At 43.6% G+C, this 24,930-nt stretch overlaps 2 protein-coding genes across 3 annotated transcripts in view; one reads left to right on the top strand and one right to left on the bottom strand.

The window, feature by feature from the left end:
• Nucleotides 1-8,088, bottom strand: part of PAK5 (p21 (RAC1) activated kinase 5) — a 159,401-nt gene extending 151,313 nt beyond the window's left edge. For both annotated transcript variants that reach the window (XM_018077585.2, XM_008924822.3), the window contains exon 1: nucleotides 8,013-8,088. In XM_018077585.2, coding sequence (XP_017933074.1) covers nucleotides 8,013-8,061 — 49 coding nt within the window. In that variant the 5' untranslated portion in view covers nucleotides 8,062-8,088. The remainder of the gene's footprint in view (nucleotides 1-8,012) is intronic.
• Nucleotides 8,089-13,348: 5,260 nt separating this feature from the next.
• ANKEF1 (ankyrin repeat and EF-hand domain containing 1) lies at nucleotides 13,349-24,633 on the top strand. The gene is made up of 9 exons (XM_008924850.2): nucleotides 13,349-13,735; nucleotides 14,047-14,246; nucleotides 15,557-15,706; nucleotides 16,111-16,234; nucleotides 17,092-17,899; nucleotides 20,506-20,732; nucleotides 21,955-22,100; nucleotides 23,242-23,376; nucleotides 24,389-24,633. The coding sequence occupies exons 1-9, from the start codon at nucleotides 13,390-13,392 to the stop codon at nucleotides 24,512-24,514; spliced, it is 2,262 nt and encodes a 753-aa protein (XP_008923098.2). The 5' UTR covers nucleotides 13,349-13,389; the 3' UTR covers nucleotides 24,515-24,633.
• The last annotated feature ends 297 nt before the right edge of the window (nucleotides 24,634-24,930 follow it).

The following is a 24,930-nucleotide window of genomic DNA, read 5'->3' as shown; positions in this document are numbered from 1 at the left end:
ACACTGCCCAGCTTTGGCATACTCTGCAGTAAAGCAGCCTCATAAATACCACAGAATTAGCAGCTCAAAGCCTGAGGTAAACCAATTCCACGTTAAAGACTGAGAGCAAAGTTATGTGATTTGAACTGTTTTCTTTCCAGGACGTATTGTTTTCATGTCCAGCATCATTGCTTATTTTACTCTGGGAAACGGCATTTATTCCATGACCAAGGCAGCAATTGAAAAATTCTGTGATGCTCTAAGACTGGAAATGAAGAAGTTTGGTGTCCAGGTAAGTGATGTAACAAGTACCTTGTGTGAAACTCTATGTTGTTCCTAATACTCATTTTCATATCCCCGAACCAGCACAAGGTGGAAATTTTGGCCAAGGGAACAAGGGTATGCAAAATGATATCCAATCTTGTGCAAAGTAAGCTCCCTGCATCCAAAGTGACAAAGATAAAGATCAGAACTGAACCCGTGGGTGCAGCTTCCCTTCAGAAAGAGGTGGTTTCTCTGTGGCTTATCAGTCAGCTGGAAATCACTAAGAACAGTGGGCCTGAGTGATGTCTGCAGTTCTGAGAAGCTGTGGGACAGCAGGTTTGTGTGCCAGCACTGGAACTTGCACATTTTTTCCACATTCTCTACAGTGGAGAAACTTCCTGACACGGGCCTGCCTGAGCAGTGCCATATCCCACACAGAGCTTGTAACAGCACCAAATAAGTCAAATGTTCCCTGGGGTGGCTGCAGGAGCAAAGAGCCCAGACCCTGAGTGCTGTGCAGAGAGAGGAGGGGGCTTGTCACCCTCCTGAGGGGTTCTTTCTCTTCTCTTACAACATCAGTGCTTAAAAGCTCCTTCCTTTCTGTGAGAACAGCAAGAGGCATTATTGTGCAGAGTAATTATGTTTTTATTCTCTTAACCTAAGAGGCTCTAAGAGTGCTCTTAGTGCCCTGCCTAAGCAACACTGATAGTCAAACTTGAAGCTTAGATCACTAAGTAGCTTCACTAGGCTTTTTCCTTGGAGTCACTCTACTGTTGAAACACTCTTCTCAAACCCTAAAAGTCTCTCCTGGAGGGTTTACATTGGTGCTCTCTTTACATACACAGATTTACAGCATTGTTCAGAAGCTTTGTGTTGGGAAAAAAATTACAGCTATGCACCTATTAACCACTCCTGTCGGATAAATACAAAATGCTATAAAATGCTATAAAATGCGAGTGATTTTATGGATCCTAATACCCCACAGCATGATGAGGATTTCAACTGATTAGCTGAGGATAATCTCAAATGCATGGAAGAGCTTAGTTTAACAAGTTAGCTACTTTGGTAGTTTTGGGATTTTTACTGTTCCCCTCCTTGGAACAGTCCCAGCACACAGAGTGAGCCAGGCTGACAAACATTTCCACAACATCCATGAGAGTTATTTTTCTGTTTCCTGCTGTATGCAAGATGCTGGCTGGCATTTGCCTGAGAACCTACCCTGTGGAGAGTCTTCAAAATACACAGTCCTGCTTCCCTGTGCTCCCTTTCCCCTGCTCTGTTGTCCCCTCTGTCCTTTCAGGAGAAAGCTGCACAGAGGTGACAAGGAACAGATGGAGCTATGGCTGAACTCTGGCCACACAAGCTGGCTGCCTACAGCAATCAAAGTACTTGTCTTCCATTAGAAAGGCTACAGAAAATCAAGGAACGGAAAAAAATACCATCTCTCCTTCTCTTCTAGCCAACTCAAAAAAGGGAAGTTTTTACACCCCCTTTGTTTACAATAAATGTGGGAGATTTGCTATTGGCATTAATTTGTCTGATAACAGACACTTCTCTAAATAGCACCAAAAGGGAAGACTCCTAAAGATGTCCTGGGACAAACCTACCCGAGGCAGCATAAGCTGCCCCAGCTGTGTACAGCTCTCTGCTGGAGTCTGTCCTGCTCCCCATGAATAGGATCTGCCCCCAGTCCTTCAGATGTGCCCTGCAGGCTGAGAGCAGCCCCTTGCCAGCACTGACACACAGGTGGGAGCCGTGGTAGATGGGCTGGGTGGCAGATTGGAGACATAAGGTTTTATGTGACCACAGACTTCCCAGAGAGCGCCTGTCACATCCCCGAGTCTCCTACACAGCTCAGCACTGGTTTTCCTCACCTTGTGTTACACTCTGTAGAAATCAGGTCAGTCAAATGCCATGGAGCTTTTAATGTTGCATATCTACAAATAGTTTGAACAAGCCTGCTGCTAACTGAGGGAAAGCATGGGTACTGTGAGTGCTCAGCCTGCTCTGAAATTCCCCAGAAGCCTCAGAAACAACACACACAAAGAAAACAGGCAGAGCAGCAAAGGACCTGTGTGCTCTCAATTTAAATCTACATGTGCACAAACCCACAGAAATTTGCTGACAACTTCAGTGAGAGGCAGACCAGGAGCTTTGGTTCCCCCTGTACTTGGCTGACAAGACCTAGTTTACTTTTAATTACACCTACTTGGGGAAAACAGCACTTCTTTCCCCAGGACCTTCTAATTTTCTTTGACATCTCCTTTTGTCCCAAATTGGGTCAAAAAAATTATCAATTTCAAGATTCTCCACTGAGGGAAAAATCCAAAGTATTCCACTTTGGAGACATCAAAGTCATACTGAAATGCTTTGTCTCAGTATTGTCAAAACATTTATACCATTAAGCCTTCTATAAAAATCAAAGATGCACTATTGCATTCTGTGAGGGTGTGCTGAGTAGTCAAAACAGGAACATTAACATCAGAGTGAAATGAGGAAGTCAGAATAAAGCACCTCTGCAATCTTAAACGTTTCACGGGAATACATTTTGATCTCAGTCAAGTTTCAAAGGTTAAAATTCCAACAAAGCAGCATTTCCCGTAAGAAATCTGCCTGCAGAAAGCTTTTGATCTGTTTCCTTGACTGTGGGATTTAATTGAATTCACAGTGACTGATTGCACCTTGCTAAGTTTTACACCTTGCTCCCAGGTCTGTATTATTCAGCCAGGAAATTACGCGCGCTCCACGAGAATCCAGCCACCGGTCAGCGCCGAGGAGATCTGGAGCGAACTCAGCGAAGAGGAAAAGGCTGTTTACAACAAGGAGTACGTTCAGGAGCGGGCAGACTTTTTCAACAGCATTCTCAGTGAAGGAAGCACAAATGGCCACGAGGTTGTGGATGCCATGGTAGACGCTTTAACATCTCCTGCACCCAAGGCACGTTACATGGTGGCAAAGCTGAAGGAAAAGGCACTGGTGTTTGTGTGTGCTTTATTCCCCACTGTTGTGATGGATTCTGTTTTGTCTTATGCTCTGAGTAAAGTAAAACTTGCATAGCCTACTTGGGTGAGGCAGTTTTCAAAATGTGAAGTTCAGGGCTGAATTTAATGCCCCCAGGCATTATAATGACACCAGTTAACCAATACAAGCTTTGGAGGGTCTCCCTAGTCAAAACTGTCACTGATTCACAGGGAAAAAAATATACAGGACCCCCCCTGTGCAAAATTAAATCAGTTGTCTAGGTAACTTTATCTCTCCTGCGTGGAAAAAAAAAGGCCACTTACACTGCTTTAGGTATTGCCTAGAAACTTTAATGCAGCTTTTTCTACTGCAATAGCAGGGTGTTGTGTTACAGACACGATGCAGACAAAATGGAGCACATCCTACAGGGCAACTGTACACCTGAAGTCATCCCAGCAGAGATGAAAAGACCTTAGTTGTAGAAACTTGAGCAGCCATTTATTTAGAGGTGATAGGGAGAGATTATGGAAAAGTTAAGAATGAGCAATGGACCCTGAAATACTTTGAATGGAGTTAAGTGGCTGTAGCCAAAGTGTCAAAGCTCTGAGCAACCTGGTCTAGTAAAATGTGTCCCTGCCTGTGGCAAGGGGGTTGGAAATGGATGATCTATAAGGTCCCTTCCAACCCAAGCCATTCTGTGATACTATGAATGATAAAGTTGTAATATTGGAACAGTGTCTTGGCTAACTACAGTTCAGTCCTTTTTCAGGTTGTTCTGAACAAATCTGTAGCAAAGCCAATATATCAAACACTTTGGAAAATAAGTTGCATATTCTATTTATTTATAAATGAGTATTTAATCCTAAATAAACTGTCTTTTATCTGATGTCTGGATTAATCAATGTGTTAACCTAAGGTGACAGATATCAGTATTCCTGGAGCTCAGTAAAAACACATTTAGCCTGGAGCTCTGGTTTTGCTGCATTATAAGGAATAGGGTCTGATGAAGTATCTAATAAGAAGAACAGGGAAACTTTAGTAACTTTTATCTATGAGAGTAATTGAGCATGGTGGCTTCATTAACAGTCTCCTACTAATTGTTGTGGGAAAGATTCCTGGTTTACACATACACAGTTTTAAATTTGGCTTGATTGTGGCATGGCACAAAATCCAAGAACTCAGGGACCAAAAGATCCCAGAACAGCTGGAATCAACTGTGGTGACACTGGTAGATACAGGGCAGGAGCGTGGAGCTTCAGCCTCCCCCATGCCAGCTCTCCCAAATCAAACCAAAGACTCTGCTGTAAGTTGACAATCTTAACTTTTTGGTCTGAACCAGAAAGTGCATCCTATACCTGGAAGTCATTCTTAATATATTAAATTAATTACTGAGAAACATTAATGCTCTCCCCAGTGGGTAATTGGGCAGCTAGGATGAGCAAACAGACTGATTATTCCAGGTTTTCTCCTGGTACACTCAGCAGTGGAACAGCAACTGCACCTGTTGGAGATTGTGGAACACATTACTTCTCTTTCCAAATGCTGGACCCATCCCTGGAGCTGGCATTGGCAGGAGGACAAGCCTGGGCTCCCAACTGTTCCACAGCAAGATAATCAGATGATTATCATCCCTCTCCTCATTTAACCACAACTGAGCAAGGCCAAGCAAGGGAACAGGAGCAAGGCTTATTCCAACTGAACCAATGGATTTCTTGTATAGGAATTCTCCCTGCTTGACCTCAGGGATTTCAGCAGCCTTACATTACTCTGGAAGCATTGCTTTCATGCTCTTATCTGTTCTTAGTGCAGATTACCCTTCTTCACAACAAGTAGCACTGAACTCCACAAGCAGCTTTGAAACCCAGATGTTTCTCCATCAGGCCCAGGGAACAGGAGCTTCTCTCTGCCTCAAAAACAATGTCACTTCCCATTGCACTGTCTCCCTTCTGCTTACATTTCTAAAAGCTACTGCACTAAGTTGCTCAGAGCCAGCACCACCAGATCTGCCCTGCAGATGCAAAATAACTCCCAGCTGAAAACTCCTCCTTTATTTGCTGTGTGCGGGGTGAAGCGAGTGATCAATATTTCAGTAGCCTCCTGTAACATCAGATGAGCAAGGCTCCAGAACATCTATTCTTTCACCTTGAAAACTAAGAACTTGCACTGCACAGGATTTTAGAGAGGGTACAGTGACAGGCTGGGTGAGAACCAATAGGACAAATAAAGGCAGTTTGTATTTTCATCGCTGTCTAACCCATCAGAGTAGAAGCTAAGTGAAAAACAGCTGTAACACTATTATCTTTCTTCCTTCCCTTCAGCTTTTTAACATGATCTGCATATAAAGAACTAATCAAGAGAGAGTCAGAGCTTCAATTATTAACAGAACAACCCACTGAAAGTCATCTGGAGTCCTCCCACTGAGTTATATGTGTTCCAAGGCACAGCATTAGACGAGTAAACATGATAAAAAAAAGTAGTGGGAATGATTTTAGAATCCCTGAGCTGAATAGGAAAGAGACCCTCATAGGAAATGGTGATGGAAAAAAAAGTTAATTTTTCCCTTGAAAACAACCACCCCAAAGGAGGCACAGCTTTCCCCCCAAGTCTCTTCTCCAAGGACACAGTATCAGGGAGTTAAAAGTTATGTCATGGACTTTCCCTTCTATGCAAAGGTTTATTCCCAAGAGTGCATATTAATTGGTAGAAAGAATGAGCATTGTTTTTGACAGCAAACAATTACAGAAGGACTATAAAGAAGAGCAAACAAGTTAAGTAAAATCAGTTTAGTAGGTTTCGTGTTGATCTGAGTTGATATTAACAACTTCATAGAGTGGCACCAAAACCAGAAACAGTGGAGCCCAGGAAAGACACATATAGCACAAGGATCTGGGGTGGCTGTGCTGCTGCATGAAACAAAGATCATCCCCAGAAGTTCCTTGTTCTTTCCAGAAGGAGACTATTTCCCTGATTTGAGAGGGTGCAGTTACACCCCCTCCCCAATACAGCTGCACTTCACTCCCACTGCAGTGCCATGGAAGGGCAAGGCAGGGAAGTGTATCGACACTTAGCAACACTGACATCCTGATTTCATCTCCTGCTCCCTCAGTGTAACTCGCAGCGACCTGAAACAGTCCAGATGACCTTCAGAATTAGCCAAATGTGTAAATTTGTGTCATTCTCCCCAGCTGGCAAATCTGAATGAGATGGAATGCACCACACAGCAGATTTTTTGCGGTAGCATCAGAATCCGGAGAGCTGGATAACAGTGATAATTACTTGCACAGTAAAAGGCTCAAGTGAAAACCATGCAACCCTCAAGCACACCTTCCAGCTGAAGTCAGGACTTCAGGACTAGCAGGACTTCAGTGCCAACCAGCACAAGAGTCCTTGTGGCGCACAGCTTCCCTCCAGAGGTCGGCTGTGGGACATTTGTAATATCCTCGTGCTTTTACAGCCACAGAAAAAACACCCCAGCACAATACAGAGACAGCAACTGAAACGACAGCTGTATTGTTCCCCTTGTTCCATGGAGGGACTGTGTAAGTGCTGTCAGCATGGCACCTTCTGCTGGCACCAAACAAAACCTCACAGCCTCTGTATTTCAAATTCTTGGCACCACCTGTTTATCAGTGAAATGTTTTCACATGTAATTCCTACCCCATCAGACCTCTGGGCAGCCCTGCCCTCAGGTGAAGACTCAGGCAGTGCAGAAACCTGGGTCTGTACCAGACCACGGGAACACTGTGTCCAGTTTTGTGCTGTGACTCCCAGGTTTGGCTCTGGGAGCTGTAATCTCTGGGCTGTGTTTAAAGCTCCGGGCAGTTTACACCTTTCTTTCCTTAGCGCAGTCAGTTACATTTTTACCAGCACCATCCCACTTGCATTCCTGCATTAGCCTGGCACTCCTCCAAAACTGAGCTGTCAGCCACAGAGAGCCCAACAGCTTGAGGCTTCAGACCTTGGAATAATTTTCTCTTGCAAACTTTATCTCTGAAGGCAGGAAATACTGTGAGTTTCTCTTATAGGACTTAGATCCTATTTATTTTGGATATGTTGCAGTACCCTAATACCAGAGCAGCATCTCTGCTCTTGAAGCCACACTGCTTGGAAACATCCAATATCATGTTCAGCTGCTGAAAAAGGATGGTTTGCTTCTTGCATCAGGAGTTCTTACTGTGACTCTCAAAAAGCTCATGGAAAGCAGATCACCATGACAAAATAAATCAAGCATAAAAATCTAAATATATACACATGCAGTTCATGTACATTCACACTTGGAGTGACATACTAAGTACCCATACTTGTTACAGTCTGTTTCATGTGTTTCCACAATTTCCAGAGTCAAGTCATGCAGGTGTTTCTGACAGGATCTTCAGTTATTTTCATCTTGGGCTAAATTTCAGAATACATGTGCTAGCTTTTCTAATGGGCATTTAATGTGTGCTGTTCTACAAAATTAAAAAAAGGCAACTTACCCTGGGCCTTACTTAGGCCAAGACACACGTGTTTCCTTATTTTTGGCAACAGTAAAAGCACAAATTCTACACAGAACCGGCAGGGGAACATCTTCTGCTGTGCCATGCCCGCATCATCCATTTAGTGCGACCAAGGAGAAAGAGAAGGGCCTGGGAGCTCTATTTTCCAAAGAGGAAAGCAATCCACCAAGGCAGAACAATGCAAGACTAACAATCCAGCCAATTCACATAACAAAGTGCTAAAACAAAATAGCTACTGTACAAATGGCACTCCTTGCAGGCTAAATAATGAAGTACTTTATGCTAAAATGATGTTTTTCTCTTGTGACTCACCACACAGTCCCAGGGCTTTCATCACCCGCCTCTCCATGCTGTTGGACATGGCTCCAGCTGCGCGTCACCACTTCCCTGGCAGAAGAGATTTCACATCAGAAAACAATTTTTGTTGAATTTCCTAATGCTAGAGGTGATTTGCAAATGACTCAATGGCCAAACTCAGATAGGAACAAGACAAAGAGTCTCACTGCAGTTATCCCATACACAATTACTGACCCTGACAGGAGCACTGAGGGCTGGGCTGTGGCATCTGGAAATTAGGCACTAAGGGAAGTTGAGAGAAAAGAAATACAGAGGGCCTGGGCAGTCCCAGTGTTACTGCTGTTGCCTTCTAGAATGACTCAGGCTCCACTTGAACAGTTTTGAGCATTTTTCCCCATTCATTGACATTCTTCTGCTGTTAATAAACAGGTTTCTCCTTCCAGCCCAGACTGTGAACGATTATGTTTTCATTCAAGTCTAACACAGCTCATTTATATTATTGTGCTATACAAACCCTGTGGGGACAGCTGTGCGGTTGGGTTATACACAGACCTCGCCGCTCCGCTTTTGCGGCGACTCTAATAAAATTTAGAGGGTAAAACAACTATTCAGCGCTGCCTTCCGTAGAACGAGAAGGAGGTTTGTTAAGTAAGTCGGCAATAAGACAACAAAGGCCACGACACCCAACTCCTTCCCCGCGTGGCCGCCTCACCCCCGGCGGCTCGGGGCCGGTCCGTACCGAGCTGAGGGGACCCGACGGCGCTGAGGGGACTCCCACCGGCTGACTGAGGGGATCTGGCGGAACTGAGGGGAGCGGCGGCGCCGAGAGGGGATCCGGTGGAACTGAGGGGACCCGCCGGAGACGAGGGGACCGAGAGGAGCGGCCGCGGCTGAGGGGACCCGCCGCTCACGGCCGGCGCCGCGCGCGACGCCGTTGCCAAGGAGACGGCCATGGCGGCCATGGCGGTCGCTGAGGCGGGCGGGGGTCCGGCCGCCCCCGGCTCGCGGGGCCCGCGGCTCCCGCGGCTCCTCAGGTGAGTGAGTGCCCGGCGCTGCCGAGCGGCGCGGCGCTGCCGGGCTTGGTGGTGAGGGGGCGGCGGGGCGGGGGGTGCCGCCTCCCCAGCGCTGCGGAAAGGTGGTGACGGAGCCGGCGCGCTGTGAGGGCTGAGCGCAGCCTCGCAGAAGGGGGACCCGCGGAGCACAGACCCGCTGTGCTTCACGTTTCTAAAGGAAATCCCCCTCCGCTGGACATCGCCCCCACCTCATGCCCCGCAGTTACCTCAGTCTGTGTGTCTGCACGGCCACACGAGCGAGTCCTTGGCACGTTACACCGTGTGGGTCAACTCCAGCTCTCCGGCATCCTCCCCTTCCAGCAGTTTCCCTCCCGTTAAAGCCACTCTCCTCCACAGGCCACCCGTTCCCTGAGTCGCAGCCCGGGGAAAATCAACCAACGCCAGATTTATCCCTTACCTGGCTTCTGCAGGGCCCTGGGCAGAAGCAGCCGCTCACCCTGTTCCTCGCTCCTGGGTGCAGCAGCACCTCATTCCCAACTCCCCAGCAATCCAGGGGCTCGCCTGGAGCCCGGCTCTGCTCCTGGCTGAGGAGCCACCTCCCCTCAGCCCCCGTCCCGCAGGTGTTGCTCATCCACCTGATTGCCAGGTGCTGGCTGGCCCCAGGGCTGCTGGGCAGTGTTACATCCCGGGTTGGATGGACACTGAGGGACTGGAAGTTGCAAGGCAAACTGGAGACAACAGGATGCACATCTTTTGGTCTAACCCAGCCATAACCTCGGGACTGCCTTCACAGAGCTCAGGACTGGGCCCTGTTTCCCACAGGGCTGGATCTGGGCTGAGATCCCCACACGATATTAGAACCTGACGGGAAGCCCCAGCCACTCAGCCCTCAGCTATTCCTCAGCCCCAGGCAAAGCATTTCTGGAGAGTTAACACCAACATTATCGGCTATTCATGATACTGGAATTCAGTTTTAGAAGAACTTTGCCGCATCACTCCCATTAGACATTAGTCACAGCCAAAAATCCAGTGCAATTATGAAGCTGTAAATATAGTGTGGCAGTGTTACCATATTGGTTCCTTTTATACTAACATAGAGGGCTCATGCTTATCTCTGTGGCCAGCACGCAAAGGAATTAAATTTAGCAAGTGCTCAGCTATTTTCCCTCACTAAAGATAAAACACACGAAAATTTTGTTTACTGGTTTGTGAATAGTGATAATTAAAAGGATGTTTTCAACTTGGAATGTCGAAACTGAAAAATGCTGCAAAGTCTTAAGAAGGAGTCACAAGTGCTTCCAGCAGCAACTGGGCACCAGGCTTTGACAGAGAGTCAGAAAGTGAGAGCACTGGGCACCAGACCTTCCCTCTCTGTACACTGTGGTCAGTGTACCTTGACCACAGCTTGGAAAGCTTTGTGGGAAAACAGGAATCTGAATAAAATGATTTTTTAAGTATTAGGTATAGCAGGAAAAGGATTAATCTGGATTTGAAATGGGTTCATGCTCTCATCCAAAATGATGATACAAGCTGACAGAATGAAGGTAGCGAGCCTGCTGATGTTTGTCAACAGATAAAATTGTTGCTAAGCAGATCTCAAAGGCTTCGGATTTATGATTATGGCTTTATGAAGCCCTCCTCAGAGCAGGACTGTCTCAAAGCCACACTAATAATCCCTCATTTTCCATAAAAACATCTGTTACAGGTTAAGTGATAAAAAAATCTATGGAGTATGTATTGATGGTAGTATTTACTTAATGAAGATTTGCAAGATCTATACTTACACTTACACTTTAGACACCTGATTAATTTACTTGTAACTTCACCTGACTCTGGATAGAGTTTTCTATCCCACCTGTCTTACTTTGACTCTGCTACTGTAGAGACTTCTAATAAAACTTGATCCAGTCACTTTTCAGAAATACTGCAAAGAAATGTTAACTGTCACAGTTAAAATGTTACAGTTGTTTTCATGTAAATTGTTGGTTCTTAATGCTTTGAAGCAAAGACTTTAAACTGAGTAGGGTCTCACTGGTGGCTGAATTGTGATAACAACAGACTTCACTGTTGTGATAAAAATAATTTCACTTATGTTTATGAAAGTAATTTTATCCCTATGTGAAGTATTAAAATAATACTGTGATAAGCATCTCAAAAGCACCAGAAAAAAACTAATCAGGCTGAATTCGGACTAGAATTGTAATGGACTGTGCATTACCCTGTGAGCAAAAAGGAAAGTGTGCAAGGAAGGTGAGGGGTGCTGTCAATCTCATGTCCTGCATGGGGCAGAGGTGGTAGGGAGCAAGTATTATTTCACTTATTTCACTTTCACTGATTTCACTTAGGAAGACACAGAATCCTGGGACATGCTGATTCTGGATGCTTTTACATCAGAGACTGAGTGTAACGTTTGTGCAAGAGGTAGCGCTGGCACTGTCCTGAATCTCAAGGATAATCCATAAAACAAATCCAAATCCATATGCAGTGAATATTATATCCACTTGTGCCTTCATCGAATGCTACTAGCAGGTTTTTGCCAGCTGCAGTTCTGCTCATGTTCTGTGGCATTACTAACCTACTTCTATGAAGAATGTAATTTCTTCAGTGCTTGCAGCTTCAGGGGGAGAAAGAAGGGAAGAAAAGGCAAGTTTTGGTCCTAAGTGAGTTCCTGAAAAAATGTTGTGCGATTTCCAGATGCAAATAATGAATAATAGTGGGAAGAAGGGGTCTAGTTCTTGGAAGTTCCTTAGTGCTGCAGGGTGGTGGGAAATGAAACAAGAACAAGAGAGAGCATTTAAGTTTGTCAGCTCCATCTAAGTATCTTTAAAAACATATCTTTTCTGAACTCCAGTGGTGTAAGTACTGTAAGAGCCTTCCCTGCAGTACCTCCCTGCTGCTCCTCCTCACAGCCCCTGCAGCGTTTACACCACGACTTTCCCTGTGCTCAGAAGCCAGAAAAAAACCTTCCTGTATTGAAGGTTTGCTCAGAAATAGCTTCCTAACGTTTCAGGCTGTAAAAGCCAGGCTCTGTAGGGGACTCTGGTGTTCTCTTCTGTCAGGGCATTGCTCTGAAGTAGCCTCATTTCTCAGCTCTAAGCTTTAGGATGACAGTGCTGCTATAGCTGTAACCCTTGTCAGTAGAATAAAAATCTCTGCATTTATTCCCTTTCCCTGGATAAAATTCCACAAGAAGCACAACATGGTAGGGATGAAAATGAACAAGCCACAGGTGACAGATTTAAGTTATTGCTACTTTATGATTTAATTGTGCAATGTAAGAATATACTTTGTGTACGTGACCAGAATGAGGGTTGTGCAAGACCTAAACAGAAAACGAAACAAAACCCAACTATTCCCTAATAAGACACTGTTCCTCCACCTTTTTTTGTTGTGTGTCCTGTAAGAGTTTGGGAGGATGGGCTGACCCAAGGCTTGCTGAAGCTGATAGAAATCTTCCCATCCACTTAGGCAAGCTTCAGAAATGGTCCTTAAAATGCATGACCCTTGCTTGACCCTCCAGCCACATGTGCTGGGAGTAGCTAAAAGAGGCTAAAAAAACCTAAAAAAACCAAACCAAAACAAAAAACCAAAAACAAAAAACCAAAACAAAACCAAAAACAAACAAACAAACAAACAAAACAACAACAACAACAACAACAAAAAAAAAACACAAAACCAAACCCAGAATTGAGGCAAATGCAAAACTGTTTTCCAGCGCTGCATTTTTCTCAAGAAGCAGGTGTTGCTTCACCTGGCAAAACTTTTTCCCAGGCCAGTGCCCCACTGTCTGCATTTTTTTTTTCCCCTAAGATTTTGCTGCAGAGAAATTCAACCTACTCTTTTATGTACATAGCCTGGTAGGAAGGTCATGCATCAGCTACCAAAAAAAAGTTGCTCAGGTACTGGTGAGGTGGTGTTAGTATCAATTTTAGTACCAATTTTATGTTTCAGCAAGTACAGAGGACACTGTGATTTTTTTTTTTCCCTTTGAAAATGACAGATGATCAACCTCCCCTTAGGCTCCCAAGTAATTGTAGATTATAACAGTTCCTAGAATGGAAAGCAGTTACTCTACAGTTCCTTAACTTAATTTTCTCCTTGAATGAAACTTCTTCAGAAGAGTTGGAAGACTAGAAAAATTAGCAAGGTGCTACATGGGTTTATATAGTCTCTATATATGCTGTATATAATAAAAGATAATTAAATCAAAGCTTAATGTTCTGTCAAGATAAAGTGGATATTTTCATGCTGCGAACATAGTTTGATTCCTGGTCTTACTGGCATGTAATTATAATCTCTCATCTCTGAGATTACATGTTCTCTTCTCTCCCCATGCAGAAACTACTTCCTTGAAAGAAGATGGTTTTCCTTATTCCAGGATGTTACCAGTAGATAGAAGACTTCTAAATTTACAGATCTACAAACTTCTTCAGTGCGTTCACCAGAAAGACAAGAAGCAAATAGAAAAGCTGATCCAGAAGGGCTTCCCAAACCTCATTAATTACACAGAGCCTAAGGAAGGATATAGTGCCTTTCACTTGGCCTCCATGAAAAATGACATTGAAATGTGCCGCTTCCTGCTGGAACAGGGAGCTCATCCCAATGTGCAGGACACGATGGGACGCACTCCAGCCATGAGGGCAGCTGAGCTGGGCCACGAGGTGGTTCTGGAGTTATTGGCAAAAGCTGACGCAGACATGACTGCTGTGGATAACGAAGGGAAAGGTGAGTGAGAGGAGTGAGAGGGAGCTTTGTCAGGCCAGAAATACCATGAAATGATCTCTGAACTGTGTTACAGACTTACTGGGTGTGTTGTGTCCCACCTGCAGAGGAGCCCTGGTTGAGGGTAATCCTTACAGCCCAACAGAAGCCATTGGCCACAACAGCTTTGGTGGAAATGGAAATAAGCTGCCCCTGAACAGTGTAGACCTTTAAATCACAGGTCTCCCCAGTACATAGCTGAGAGGTAACTTGTGATTGAGAATCACTTTCCTCCCATGACCTGTCAAATACTAAATTCTGTTTTACTCCCCCAGGTATTTTGTTTTACTGCCTTTTACCTACAAGGCGGCACTCCCACTGCCTGCACATTGCCCTGAAATACGGTGCAGATGTGAACAACTGTACCACTGAGGGGAGGTCTGTGCTGCTACAAGCCTGTGAGCAAGCCCATGAGATTAAAGAAATGTGTCTGGCTTTCTTGGAGAGAGGAGCAAGTCCCCATGCAAGAGACCCGGTATGAGTATTTCTGTAACTAAGAACATACACAGGAGTATGGAATAATAACCACCTGACTGGAGTGTATGACCTTAAATCCTCACATTGAAATAATTAAGCAGTGAGAAGGGCTCAGCTCTGTGGCCATGCCTATTCCCATCTTCTGTACCACCCTTCTTTTGGAGCAGAGGGATTTAAGTCTTCTGCTGGATCCACATATCCTGATTTGGATTTTCTACAAATATTTCACAAAACCAAACTGGAACTGGGCCAGCTCTTAGAAGCTACAGTTCACTGTACTTCGCTGGAGCAGTGCTGATCTGCACTTTGCCTCATTGTGCCCTCAGGTTTTCAGAGTTCAAATAATATTCACTAAAAGGTGAGTCCAGCAGGAACAACCTGATGGGGAATCAAGGCAGGGATGAGACATTAGAAACTTATCTCTCTTTTGTATGTCTTAATGACTTACTTGTTTGGTTCCTTAATTTAACAAAGATCTGATGGACTGAAGCTCTGTGCTGTTGGTAAGTCTAGAAACTGGAGCTTTCCTTTAATGTTATTCAAGGCTTTTCCTTTGGTTCTGTTTTTGCAGTATCCTGGTCGTATAACAGGAATGGTTTGCTTGGCTGACAAAGACAGATATCAGGGAAGAATGTTTGGTTCAATGGAACAAAATCCATGGATCACTGCTCTCTTTGCCCCTCTCTAGAGTGGCAAGTGTTGCTGTGGGCCAACATGATAATAGCAGGTTATCCCTCATCCAAGATATGCTGTGTTTTTGGGAAGGTCACCAGATCTGCCAAAGTCAGCCATCATAAAGAAAATAGATTCTGCTAAACACAAACATACATCATTATCTAGAAAAAGACAAATCATTAATGTATTTGAGCATGAACTTTTCCTCACAGAACAGTAGCGAAATTCCGATTGTTCTGCCCTCCCCACAGCACTCCTCCAGCCATAGCTCCATATTTCATAAGCTGAAGTGGTATTTTGTGTCAAATTTTGTAAATATGCATGAGAACATGCACACAGAATAAAGGATTCCTTAACCAAGGAATTGATTTTCACGGGCACTATTCAAGGCACTCACGCTACCAATGTACTTGAGTTGCTGGGATTTGACTACTCATATCTTAGCAGCACCATGACTTGATTCTTAAAGCTTACCTGCAGTGCCTTTGAAACTATGAGACTTGTCTCCTTTTCCCAGTGCTAGCTAAGAGGAGACTTTCAGTTTTATGCCACCTTGCAACAATCAGATCACATTGTTCCAGCCTGGATTGGCATGAGGAAGAAATGCTGAAGTGTTTTCTTGCTGCCTGGCAGGCCACGGGTCGCACGGCTGTGATGGAGGCTGCAAGGGAAGGTGCTGTCGAGGTGGTGCGTGCTCTGCTCGCCAGAGGAGCTGATGTGAACCTGTTTGACTTTGAGAGACACAGTGCTGCACATTTTGCAGCCAAAGGAGGCTTTTTTGAGGTATCGTCATTTGTGGTGTTAAAGCAAAGTCTGGGGGTTGGGGGGGTTGAGTCCAGTATCTCAGCTGATCAAAGCATAATAATCAGCAATCAAAAGCAGCTTCTTTTTAAGTACCAAAGGAATCCAGCAGTGGTAGATAGGCCAGACAGTGGCCTACAGCGAGCTGGCAGGAACGGAGATTGTCCTTGGAGTCTACAACTGCCTGGGGTTTTTGTTTCCTCAGTTAAATAGGCATAATACTATAGAAAACATTAATGTTACATGTGCATCGATCAGCTGGACATGGGCTAGAACTTTGCTGTGTAAAATGGGAATATATGATATTGCATTTATTTGTAAATTAATCTCACGTTTTCCCACCTTAACAAACAGACAAGATTTTTGGTGGTACTTTGTTTTTCTAGATTCTGAAGTCTATTTCAGCTTATAATGGAGACTTGAAACTTATTGCTATGAATGGGAACACGCCACTTCATTATGCTGCAGAGGGAGGATTTGCAGATTGCTGCAAGTATATAGGACAAAGAGGTACATTAAAAATAAGTTACTTTGCAACTATCATCTATATTCTATTTCTGTGCTAAAGGAAAGGTTTCATTTGGGCATCTCTGAAGGACTTGTCGCTCAGGTACCACGTGGCAAATGTGGTTCTCATTAAGAAGTGCCTGACAGAGGCTGCTATCTCATGTGGGTGAGAAAATATTTCTCAAAGAAAGCAGCAGCAACATCAGGGGGTTGTATTGGACAGTATTAAGTAGTTCTGGTTTTAGTTGTTTTTAGATGTATTGCATTGAAATTTCCAATAGAAAATAAATTTTTGCTTTTAAACTTTTGCAAAAATCTCTGTGTAGTCAGGAAGAAAACTCCATGCCCGTGGGTATTGAAACAAACTCCAAAGCAGCTGTGATCCCTTCCTGACTTAATCAGATGATCATAGTACTTCCAGCTTTGATTGAAGAGGACCATGAAAAATCCTGTGTTCTGTTTCTGTGATTCAAACTGATCCATTGCCAAATTGTAATGTTAGGGTATAGAACACTGAATGATATTTTCACCTTTGTTTGTTTCTTCTTAACCTTGCTTACCACTAAGTAAAAATGTAAAGTTTCCACTGAACTTCTGCCTTTCTATACATATTCATGAGTGCATGGATAAACAGAGCATGGGTTGCTCAGTGCTTCTCCCACTGGGAAAAAAATATGGACATGTGGCTGACCTTCCAGTCTGGGATCAATGATGTGGTTCCACCTACTATGGCTCCTTAAAGTTAAAACAGTATAAAATTGCAGACCTGTGGCACTGAGTTGCCTGTACATCACAAGTTTCTTACGTGACATAATTAGGAATTCCACTCCACTATCAGCTAAATTGTGTCCATATTTTAGGCTGTGATCCTACATGGAGAAACCTGTTACATCTGACCCCAAGAGAGGCTGCCAAGAACGGCGGTTTTAAAGCAGCAGTAACCATTTTGCGTAAAATTGAAAAAGGCTTTAAAAAAACCTTATCCCCCGAGGAAGAGGTCTCTGCCTGGCACCTGAGGCTGTACGACTGGTCCTTGGAGCACGAGGATTCCCTCCGCAAGGAGTTTGAGGCTCTCCTCCAAGAAGATGGGATGGTGACCAGAGCTGACTTTGTGTCCGTAATTCAGAAGCGGTGGGGCTTCCTGGGTGCTGAAGAAATGGAAAATATTGCTAAAATGCATGAAGTGCAGCCCGACAGGATCAACCTCGACGAGTTTTTTAAAGGCTCCAAATACCTGGACAAAAACTTTCTCATGTCGTCCTTTGGGCCCAAAGCGAAGAAGCAGAAAAAGGGGGCGAAAGCAAAAGGCAAAAAAGGGCTCCCTGTGCCGGTCTGTGTCATTCCGAAGAGGGAATATCCGCGCGGGGAAGAGGGCTTGCCTGTGTACCTGGTTGAGGCTTTTCCAAACATTCCTGATGAGGAGAGATTTAAACGGGACCACCCCTCTGCCCACCCCGTGCACGACGACCGTGTCTGGTACCTGGAGGAGCCAAGGAAAACGTACCTGGATATTAACTACCTTGTCAGAGCAGGAGACATCGTGTCCCTGCAGAAAGCATTTGAGGAGGGTGTGCCAGTTGACATAAAAGATAGATATTACAAAACACCTTTGATGGTTGCGTGTGCAAGTGGGAACGTGGTCCTTGTGGAGCTTCTTCTGGAAAAGGGGTAAGACGATTTCAATTTAATTGCAATATTGGAAAGGTTTTCAAAAGCATACATTTCCAGTATGCAACAGGTTTGGTTTTTTGCTTATATAACGTTTAATATTAAAGTCAGTTCCCTAAGATCCCACTTCACAGAAGTTTAGTGTATTAGTTTTCACCTTTTACTAACAGGGAAGTGGAAGCCCCCAAGAGGTAAGTTCCTCAGGCCTGAAACTTTCAGTGTCTGGGCTGTTGACCTTTGGTCAGCTGCAGAGTTCTGTTGGAACTGCTGTTAGTTCATGCCCGTGTCTCAAGCAGTACATCCTCAAAGCTGAACACTCAAAAGTGGGTGAATGATTCTGGGGAAATCTGGCTGAAGTGGCTTGCCTGAAATCATCAAGGTGACCCTGGACTTCCCTGTTCCACGTGCCAGGGCCTTTGCATGCAGATGTTTTAGGCCTTATAATCACTTTCCTCTGCAGCTGAGGCAGCAGGATTTACACCAGAAGCCCCTGCTGCTATTTAGTCTGTTCCTCACTTTAGAAGTGCTTCAGCAATTTTGTAGCCTACAGACACACTTGGGAAAAATCTCAATGATGGCTTAAAAATGAAAGCAATTTCAGAAAGATTCAGTCATGCTTGTGTAATAGCATAATCTCTTCTTAATGTCACACTGCTGTAGTCCTACAGTCGTTCACATAAATGCTTAAATGAACATTTTTCAAAGATATTTATGTTAACTTTGTTCTTTACCCATAGATAGGGTTATTTTTAACATTAATATCTCAGGGTAAGTGACTGTGGTTGTTGCTCTGGTTCCTGCAAAGATTAACAGCATGTGGATCTTTACACACCCTGGTAATTACACTGACATTCCTGGAGCATATGGGAAGTTGTGTAATGTGTATATTCAGGTTTTCCAAAGATAAAGATGTAACAGCTACCAAATTAATCTACCAAATTAATCTCCACTACTTTTAGCAAGCCTCACTAGACAGCACTGGAGTCACATCATATTTAACAGTGAGACCTAGAAACGTAATAGCTTAGCTTAAAAAAATAGTACCACTTCTGAGATTTATAAATTGACAGAAATGAAAATGGAGAGGAAAATTACCAGTAGTGTTTTGCTTTGCATCTCTCAGCAGCATGGACTTTCGGTTTGGCATGGGCATTCAAATCCTTTTTACAGTACAACCTTTTCAGTACAGTATCACAAACACATACAGAGTAGAAAACAAAACATATTTTTCCAGAACTATAGAAAATTCCAAGGTTTAAACACAAATTGGTGGTATCTACTTTCTATCTTGCTCCAGAAAGACTCAGAAGTAAATGAAATTTGGGCTAAAGGTAAACTCAGTGCTTGATCAGAGTAAACACTGAAGAATTTTTAAGTCAGTGCTGCCTGTTCCCATTGATCAGTTTGTTTCTGAAAGAATGAAGTTAGAAAGAAGGATTTAGGGGCAGACAGAGTCCGAGTACAGGCACGGAGGTTGGGTTGAGAGAGAAAGTGGAATAACTGGAACAGCTTATCTTAATGAGAAATATGAAGGAAAGGGAAACTGCATACAAATAAACCATAACAGCTCAGCAGCTGAAAGATAACAAAGGTAAAAGTCAGGGGTTGGGGGAATTTTCTGTGATAAGATCTCACCAGAGGTAGAATTCTGAAAGAGATTAAAAATTTAAACAAGGAAAGAAGAACAGATGTATCTGTGCTTTTCTCTAGACTTCAATATTAATCACCTGACCTGAAGAGCAAAAAGCCATCTCTGGAAGCAGCTTCTCCTATAATTTTTCTTCCCTCTCCCTCCCTGTCTTTTGGGAAGACAGCAGCTTTTTGACCACAGAGTAAATGGGACAGTGACCTTAACTCCGTTCAGGACCTCTAGGGCTGTTAATGCTTTTCCTCTTCATCCCTTCATCAGTTCATCCCAGCATATTGCAAATATCTCCCCTGAACTAGCCCTTGCATCCTCCAGAACATCCCAATTTTAATTTGGGAGCAGAAACAGATCTAGTACAGTGACCCAGTAGCTGAGAAAGTTTCCAATGCTCAGATTCCTGAGGCAGAGCTTCTGTAATTCACTTGTCAGAGGGAGAAGCCAGTGAACAGAAATGAAGCAGGCAGAGGGCAGCAACGCGGAAAGGAAAGGGAGAGCTGAACATCTTGCGCAGATGAACTCGGCACATCCACACATTAGGCAGCGTTGCCACGTTTTGTAGCACCTGTTCTTGGCCCAGAAACACACTTTTTTGAATTCCTTAATCTGCTCTCTGCCATCCCCAGTGCAGCTGGAGCACAAACACTAGCAGCATGTTGCAGGACTGAGGTGTCTGAATGCCTGTTGTTTTTCCTGCCCCCGTGAAAACCTCCACATCGAGGACACTGTGTTGGCTTGGAGTGGGACACGGTCACACCCAGACACACTCCTACAATTAATATTCCATGAGAAGCTCTATATCAGAGACCCAAATGGTTTCAGAGTAGCAATATGAACACAGCCATTGACATGGAATTTGCCATGGCAGTGGGCAGTTCCCATGGATTGTCCTTGGAGCTGGGGATGTTATTTTAGCCATTAGGCAGCTTCACCTGCCACAGCTGCTCTTACTCTTTTGCAGGGCTGATGTAAACATGACAGACAATTTCCTGTGGACTCCTCTGCATCATGCTTGCTCTAATGGACACCTGGATATTGCTGAGCTGCTGGTGAAGGCTGGAGCAGCAGTGGATGCCCTTGGAATAGGCAACACCACCCCGCTGATGAGAGCCATTGAGGCCTGCAGGCTGGACATCGTCTACTTTTTAATCACTGCAGGTGCCAACATCCAGATTACAAACAGCAATGGTAAATATCAGTGTCTCCAAAAAAGGCTGTTTCTGTATTAAAAACACTGAGTCCTTGGAACACTTTGTATAAGCATCCTGAATTTAGGGCTGCTATCAGGATCAGGATGAAGGTAACGGGTTCAATTAGTTTTCTACAGTGTGGAATCACTGTTGTAAATAGTCAGCTTTCCTGGGTTTTATGCATCTAGAAAATAAAGTAACATAATTAATTACACAATTAAGGAGGCTGTTGCTCCTCAGAAGATACATACAGAGTTATAAGTGGCTTTAATGAAAACATTCTATCTAATTATTATTATTATTTGAGGGAAAATTAGATTTCAGTTGTGGCTGGTGTATACTTTGCCACCCATTTAAGTGATTTATTTTTAGGCATAGACAGCTCTGGTTAAAAAAATTCCCTGCTGCTCTACATAAATATTACTCCCTGAGAAAACAAATCTGAACTGATACTGAAATGTTGCCTCCTCACAGCAGATCCCTCATTCAGTGTCATTGCCCCTGTTTCCACAGTAATTTAAACAGTTACCATGCATCCCATTTGCAGCTCTTGCTCCAGCTTAGGAAGAAACATTGCCCCACAATGAGACTTCCCTTGCCAAAATGCCTACTAGGTGAAACCCTGCCAGTAGAAGGGATGTATATTCCTTATTTCTGGTTCCATGTGGAGTTCTGAGTCACACAGCAGTTCGCTCTCACAGTAATTTACAGCCACAGAATCTCATAGATCCAGGAGAGGCTTTTTTCCCTTTATTAAGTACTGAAGGTGTTCAGTCCCATTTAAACCATGGGGCTTTCCCTTGCCAGCTCCAGGAAGAAGGAGATAGCTACAATAACTTGGTCTGCATTCCTATCCTTGTACTGTGCCAGCCATTTCCTAGTGCTAAATGATCTCAGAGATCAAAATGACAGCTTGCAGGACCAGTATATTAAGCTGCAAATGTCAGGACATTAAGAACAAAGCAACCACTCCAAGAATTCCTGCAATATTGGGTTTCAAGGCTTGTTTCTGCAAGGTCTTACTTCTGCAAGTAATGCTGATGACTGCTGGCCCTCACACCAATGTCAGGCACGCTGCTGGCACATGGAATTAATAAAATAATTAATAAAATAGTAGCCAAATTAAATTCGGTTGACTGTACTGTCATTATAAAATTGCAATAACAAGTGCTAACGTTGATTTTCATGGTTTATACGGGTATTTATGTTTTTAAATACAGGGAAGAATGCTCTTGATATTGCCAAAGTATTTGACAATGCTAAAATAATTGACCTGCTCGAAAATCTTATGGATAATTTGGCAGAACCAGAAGAAGAAGCAAAGACGGCAAAAGGTGGGAAGCCAAAGTCATCAGAGAAAAAAGAGGTATGAGAGATAGTAACAAAGGACTGATTTGCTAATAGTTAGTAGAGTGCTTCTGTCTTTCTTTGCCATCCATTTCTCTCTAAAGCTATAGATCAGGCTGCTTTGTTAAAGTATTTTCAGATGCCAGTACTTATTCTTGTCAGTACTAGTACTTGTTCATCAATTAAAATTTTGTCTTGCTAATTATACAAAATTTATGACTTCCCCAGACCCACATAAGAATTATTCCCCATATCACTGACAGGACACAGAAAGATAGTTCCTGTTCTTTTTCCCTCCTCCTGAAGTTTATGATCATCCAGCTCTGTTGTGGTAAATGCTGAGCAACTGGTAACCATAATGTCTTAAAGGAGCACCTGTTTCTTCTCAAGATAAGAACAAGGCCCTTCAAATTGATGAAAAGGTCTTTTCATTCTGCTAATGGAATTCATTGAGGTGATACCAAGCTTTTTGACTTCCCATTTCAACTGCTGACCTGAGTCCTGTTTCTCAAATCCCACACTGACATTTGCCTGTTGTATTTCTGGGTGCTTTTCTTGCACTCCCCAGGGATCCTCAAGTACCTCAGCATTGCCCTGGTTCCCAAGCTAAGCCTCCATGACCACATCCTGGTTGTCTTATTGTGGATGGGACCTTCCTGTTTCTTGTTGGTCAGACCCAGGACGTTATTTGGGCAGAAAATGCAATTGTATCTGCATGGTTGGACATGTCCTTCAGCAGTCCTGCCCTGGACAGTGCAGTGAATATGTCCCAGTAGCTAAATGTTGGTTTACCCCTTTCAGGGGGTGCCAGGCACAGCACAGGACTTTCACAGGCAGGAGGAAGACCTTAGGGGCTTGTTTATTTATCACCTGGCAGAGGATGGAGTCACCAGCAGTAGGAGGTGACTGTCTTGTGTGTCATAAAGAGCAGTTAATGGTTTAGTGCCCAAAGAGGAGAAGAATCCTTTACCTTTCAAAAGGTTTGCCCTCGCAATTTTTGATTTTAAAAAATAATATCAGCTTTAAGAGAAACAGATTCTGAATGGATTAAGAAAAGTACACTCAGGGCAAGGAGTTTGCAGAAGAGCTTCAGAAGATGCAGGATGTGTGTCTGGCTTCTGAGCACGATGTGTTGGTATAGCTGATAATTTCTCTTCCAGTCTCCAGAGGTACCTCCACCAGCTGTAGAAAAACCTGTTCCTGAACTGACACTGCGCTCCCGAAAGGCCAGTGCTCGGAAGCCTTTGGTAACAAAAGAGAGGAACAAAGATGACATCAGCTTCAAACCCAGAAAGGTAAGTACAGTAGCAAAACATGAGGGCAGTTTCACATTAATGTAAAGATAGGCCTTGCTGAGATCAAAATCCAGAACAATCCATGACTTCACAATGAAATGACTTCACAATTCAACCATCTTAGAGATGATGTGCCACAGGCTGGGGAGGCGGCCACAAAACAGAGGTAAACTAAAGCGTTCATGGATATGTATTATATAAATACACATAACAAATTATTGTGGAAATCAAGCTCTTATCAGATTTTAAAACAGGGTTAAAGTTTACAGGACTCACAGTAAAATACAAACGCAACTGCATTCGTGGTATGGATTTTCACACTCCTACTTTTAAAGGATAGGAGTCTGTGCATAGGACGAGCACCAACTTCTTGATTAGTTATCACATGAATTATGTCAGTGACAGTTACTGAACTGGATGGATCACAGTACACTAAACACTTACTTCCTAGAGTCCGAATACTGGAAATATAACACCTCTGTCAGGGACTTGTTAATACTCACAAATAACTGAGAAAAAGATGATCGCAGAGAGGTTTGTTTTTAATATATTTTTTTCTCCTTCAAAAGGAAAAGAAAACCATTTCTGGCTGAGGAGTTGTGTTTGGAGTTTGTTTATCATTTCCCTAACCCTGATTTGTGCTGTTTTCTGCCATGGTCTCAGGGGACTGAGGCTGCATTGCCTGTGACTCTACGGCTAATTACTATTTTTCACTCTGAGGACTGTGGGCCTGAGTCAGTAATTTTAAATAATTACCTTGAGATCTTTCCCACATTATCTGTAATGTGAGCCCATGGCATGTTATAGATTGGAAGTGACAACAAGAGAATGCCCTGCTTATTCATACACAAATTGTTGTCACATCTTCTGCTGGGAGGCCACACTAGTTCTCTTCTATGTCTCGAGTGCAAAGGAGTGCTAGAATATGGCTCAGTTTGGCTCACAGTACCTTCTTACTGTTCCTGTTGCAGAATTCACATCTCAATTAACTACAAATATCTTTATTTTGTAGCTATGGAGCCCTGATGCTGCAACAATAGAGCTTGTAAGAAAGCAAGAATTCCTCCGTGAACGTGCTGCTATTTGTGGTCACTTAGAAGGCTTTACAACCCTCTTTAATAGAAAATTTAAGGATTAAGCCCACCAGCTGGAAGAACCTATTTCAGCATGTATTTTTAGGAGACAAAGATCTAAAAGGCTACTCCTCTGCAGGGAAGGAATCATGCAGTGCTCAGGAAATATGTCTCGGTTACAATAAAAGAAAATCATATCAAGTTTTTCCTCTATAGAATATGTTGCTTACATACGATCTTTTGTTAAGGGCTTAGTCTGGTAAAAGGTTTATCCTCATGTGATTCCAAGTCTTGGATCTAGCTCAGCATACTCCATGGAATAGCTGCTGTTGTGACACACACGTGTCCTTTGTAAAGGTCTGGCTTTATAAGGCTATTTTCTATCCCAGCATAAAACTTCTTCCTGGAAGATACATTACCCTTTTACTTTAAATATATAGGTATGAAGACATAATTCAGTAATTACCTAAGACAGGTAATT

The sequence above is a fragment of the Manacus vitellinus genome, unplaced genomic scaffold, assembly GCF_001715985.3.
Source record: "Manacus vitellinus isolate BGI_N305 unplaced genomic scaffold, ASM171598v3 scaffold_38_pilon, whole genome shotgun sequence".
NCBI lineage: Eukaryota > Metazoa > Chordata > Aves > Passeriformes > Pipridae > Manacus > Manacus vitellinus.
Note: the sequence above shows the minus strand (reverse complement) of the source record. Positions and strands in the feature narration are given on the sequence as shown.

Excerpts from the sequence above, each read along its gene's own strand:
- ANKEF1 (XM_008924850.2), top strand. The coding sequence starts at position 13,390 with ATGTTACCAGTAGATAGAAGACTTCTAAATTTACAGATCTACAAACTT. Across the intron at positions 22,101-23,241 it reads AGTCATCAGAGAAAAAAGAG|TCTCCAGAGGTACCTCCACC; the intron begins GTATGAGAGATA and ends TTTCTCTTCCAG. Across the intron at positions 23,377-24,388 it reads TCAGCTTCAAACCCAGAAAG|CTATGGAGCCCTGATGCTGC; the intron begins GTAAGTACAGTA and ends TTTATTTTGTAG.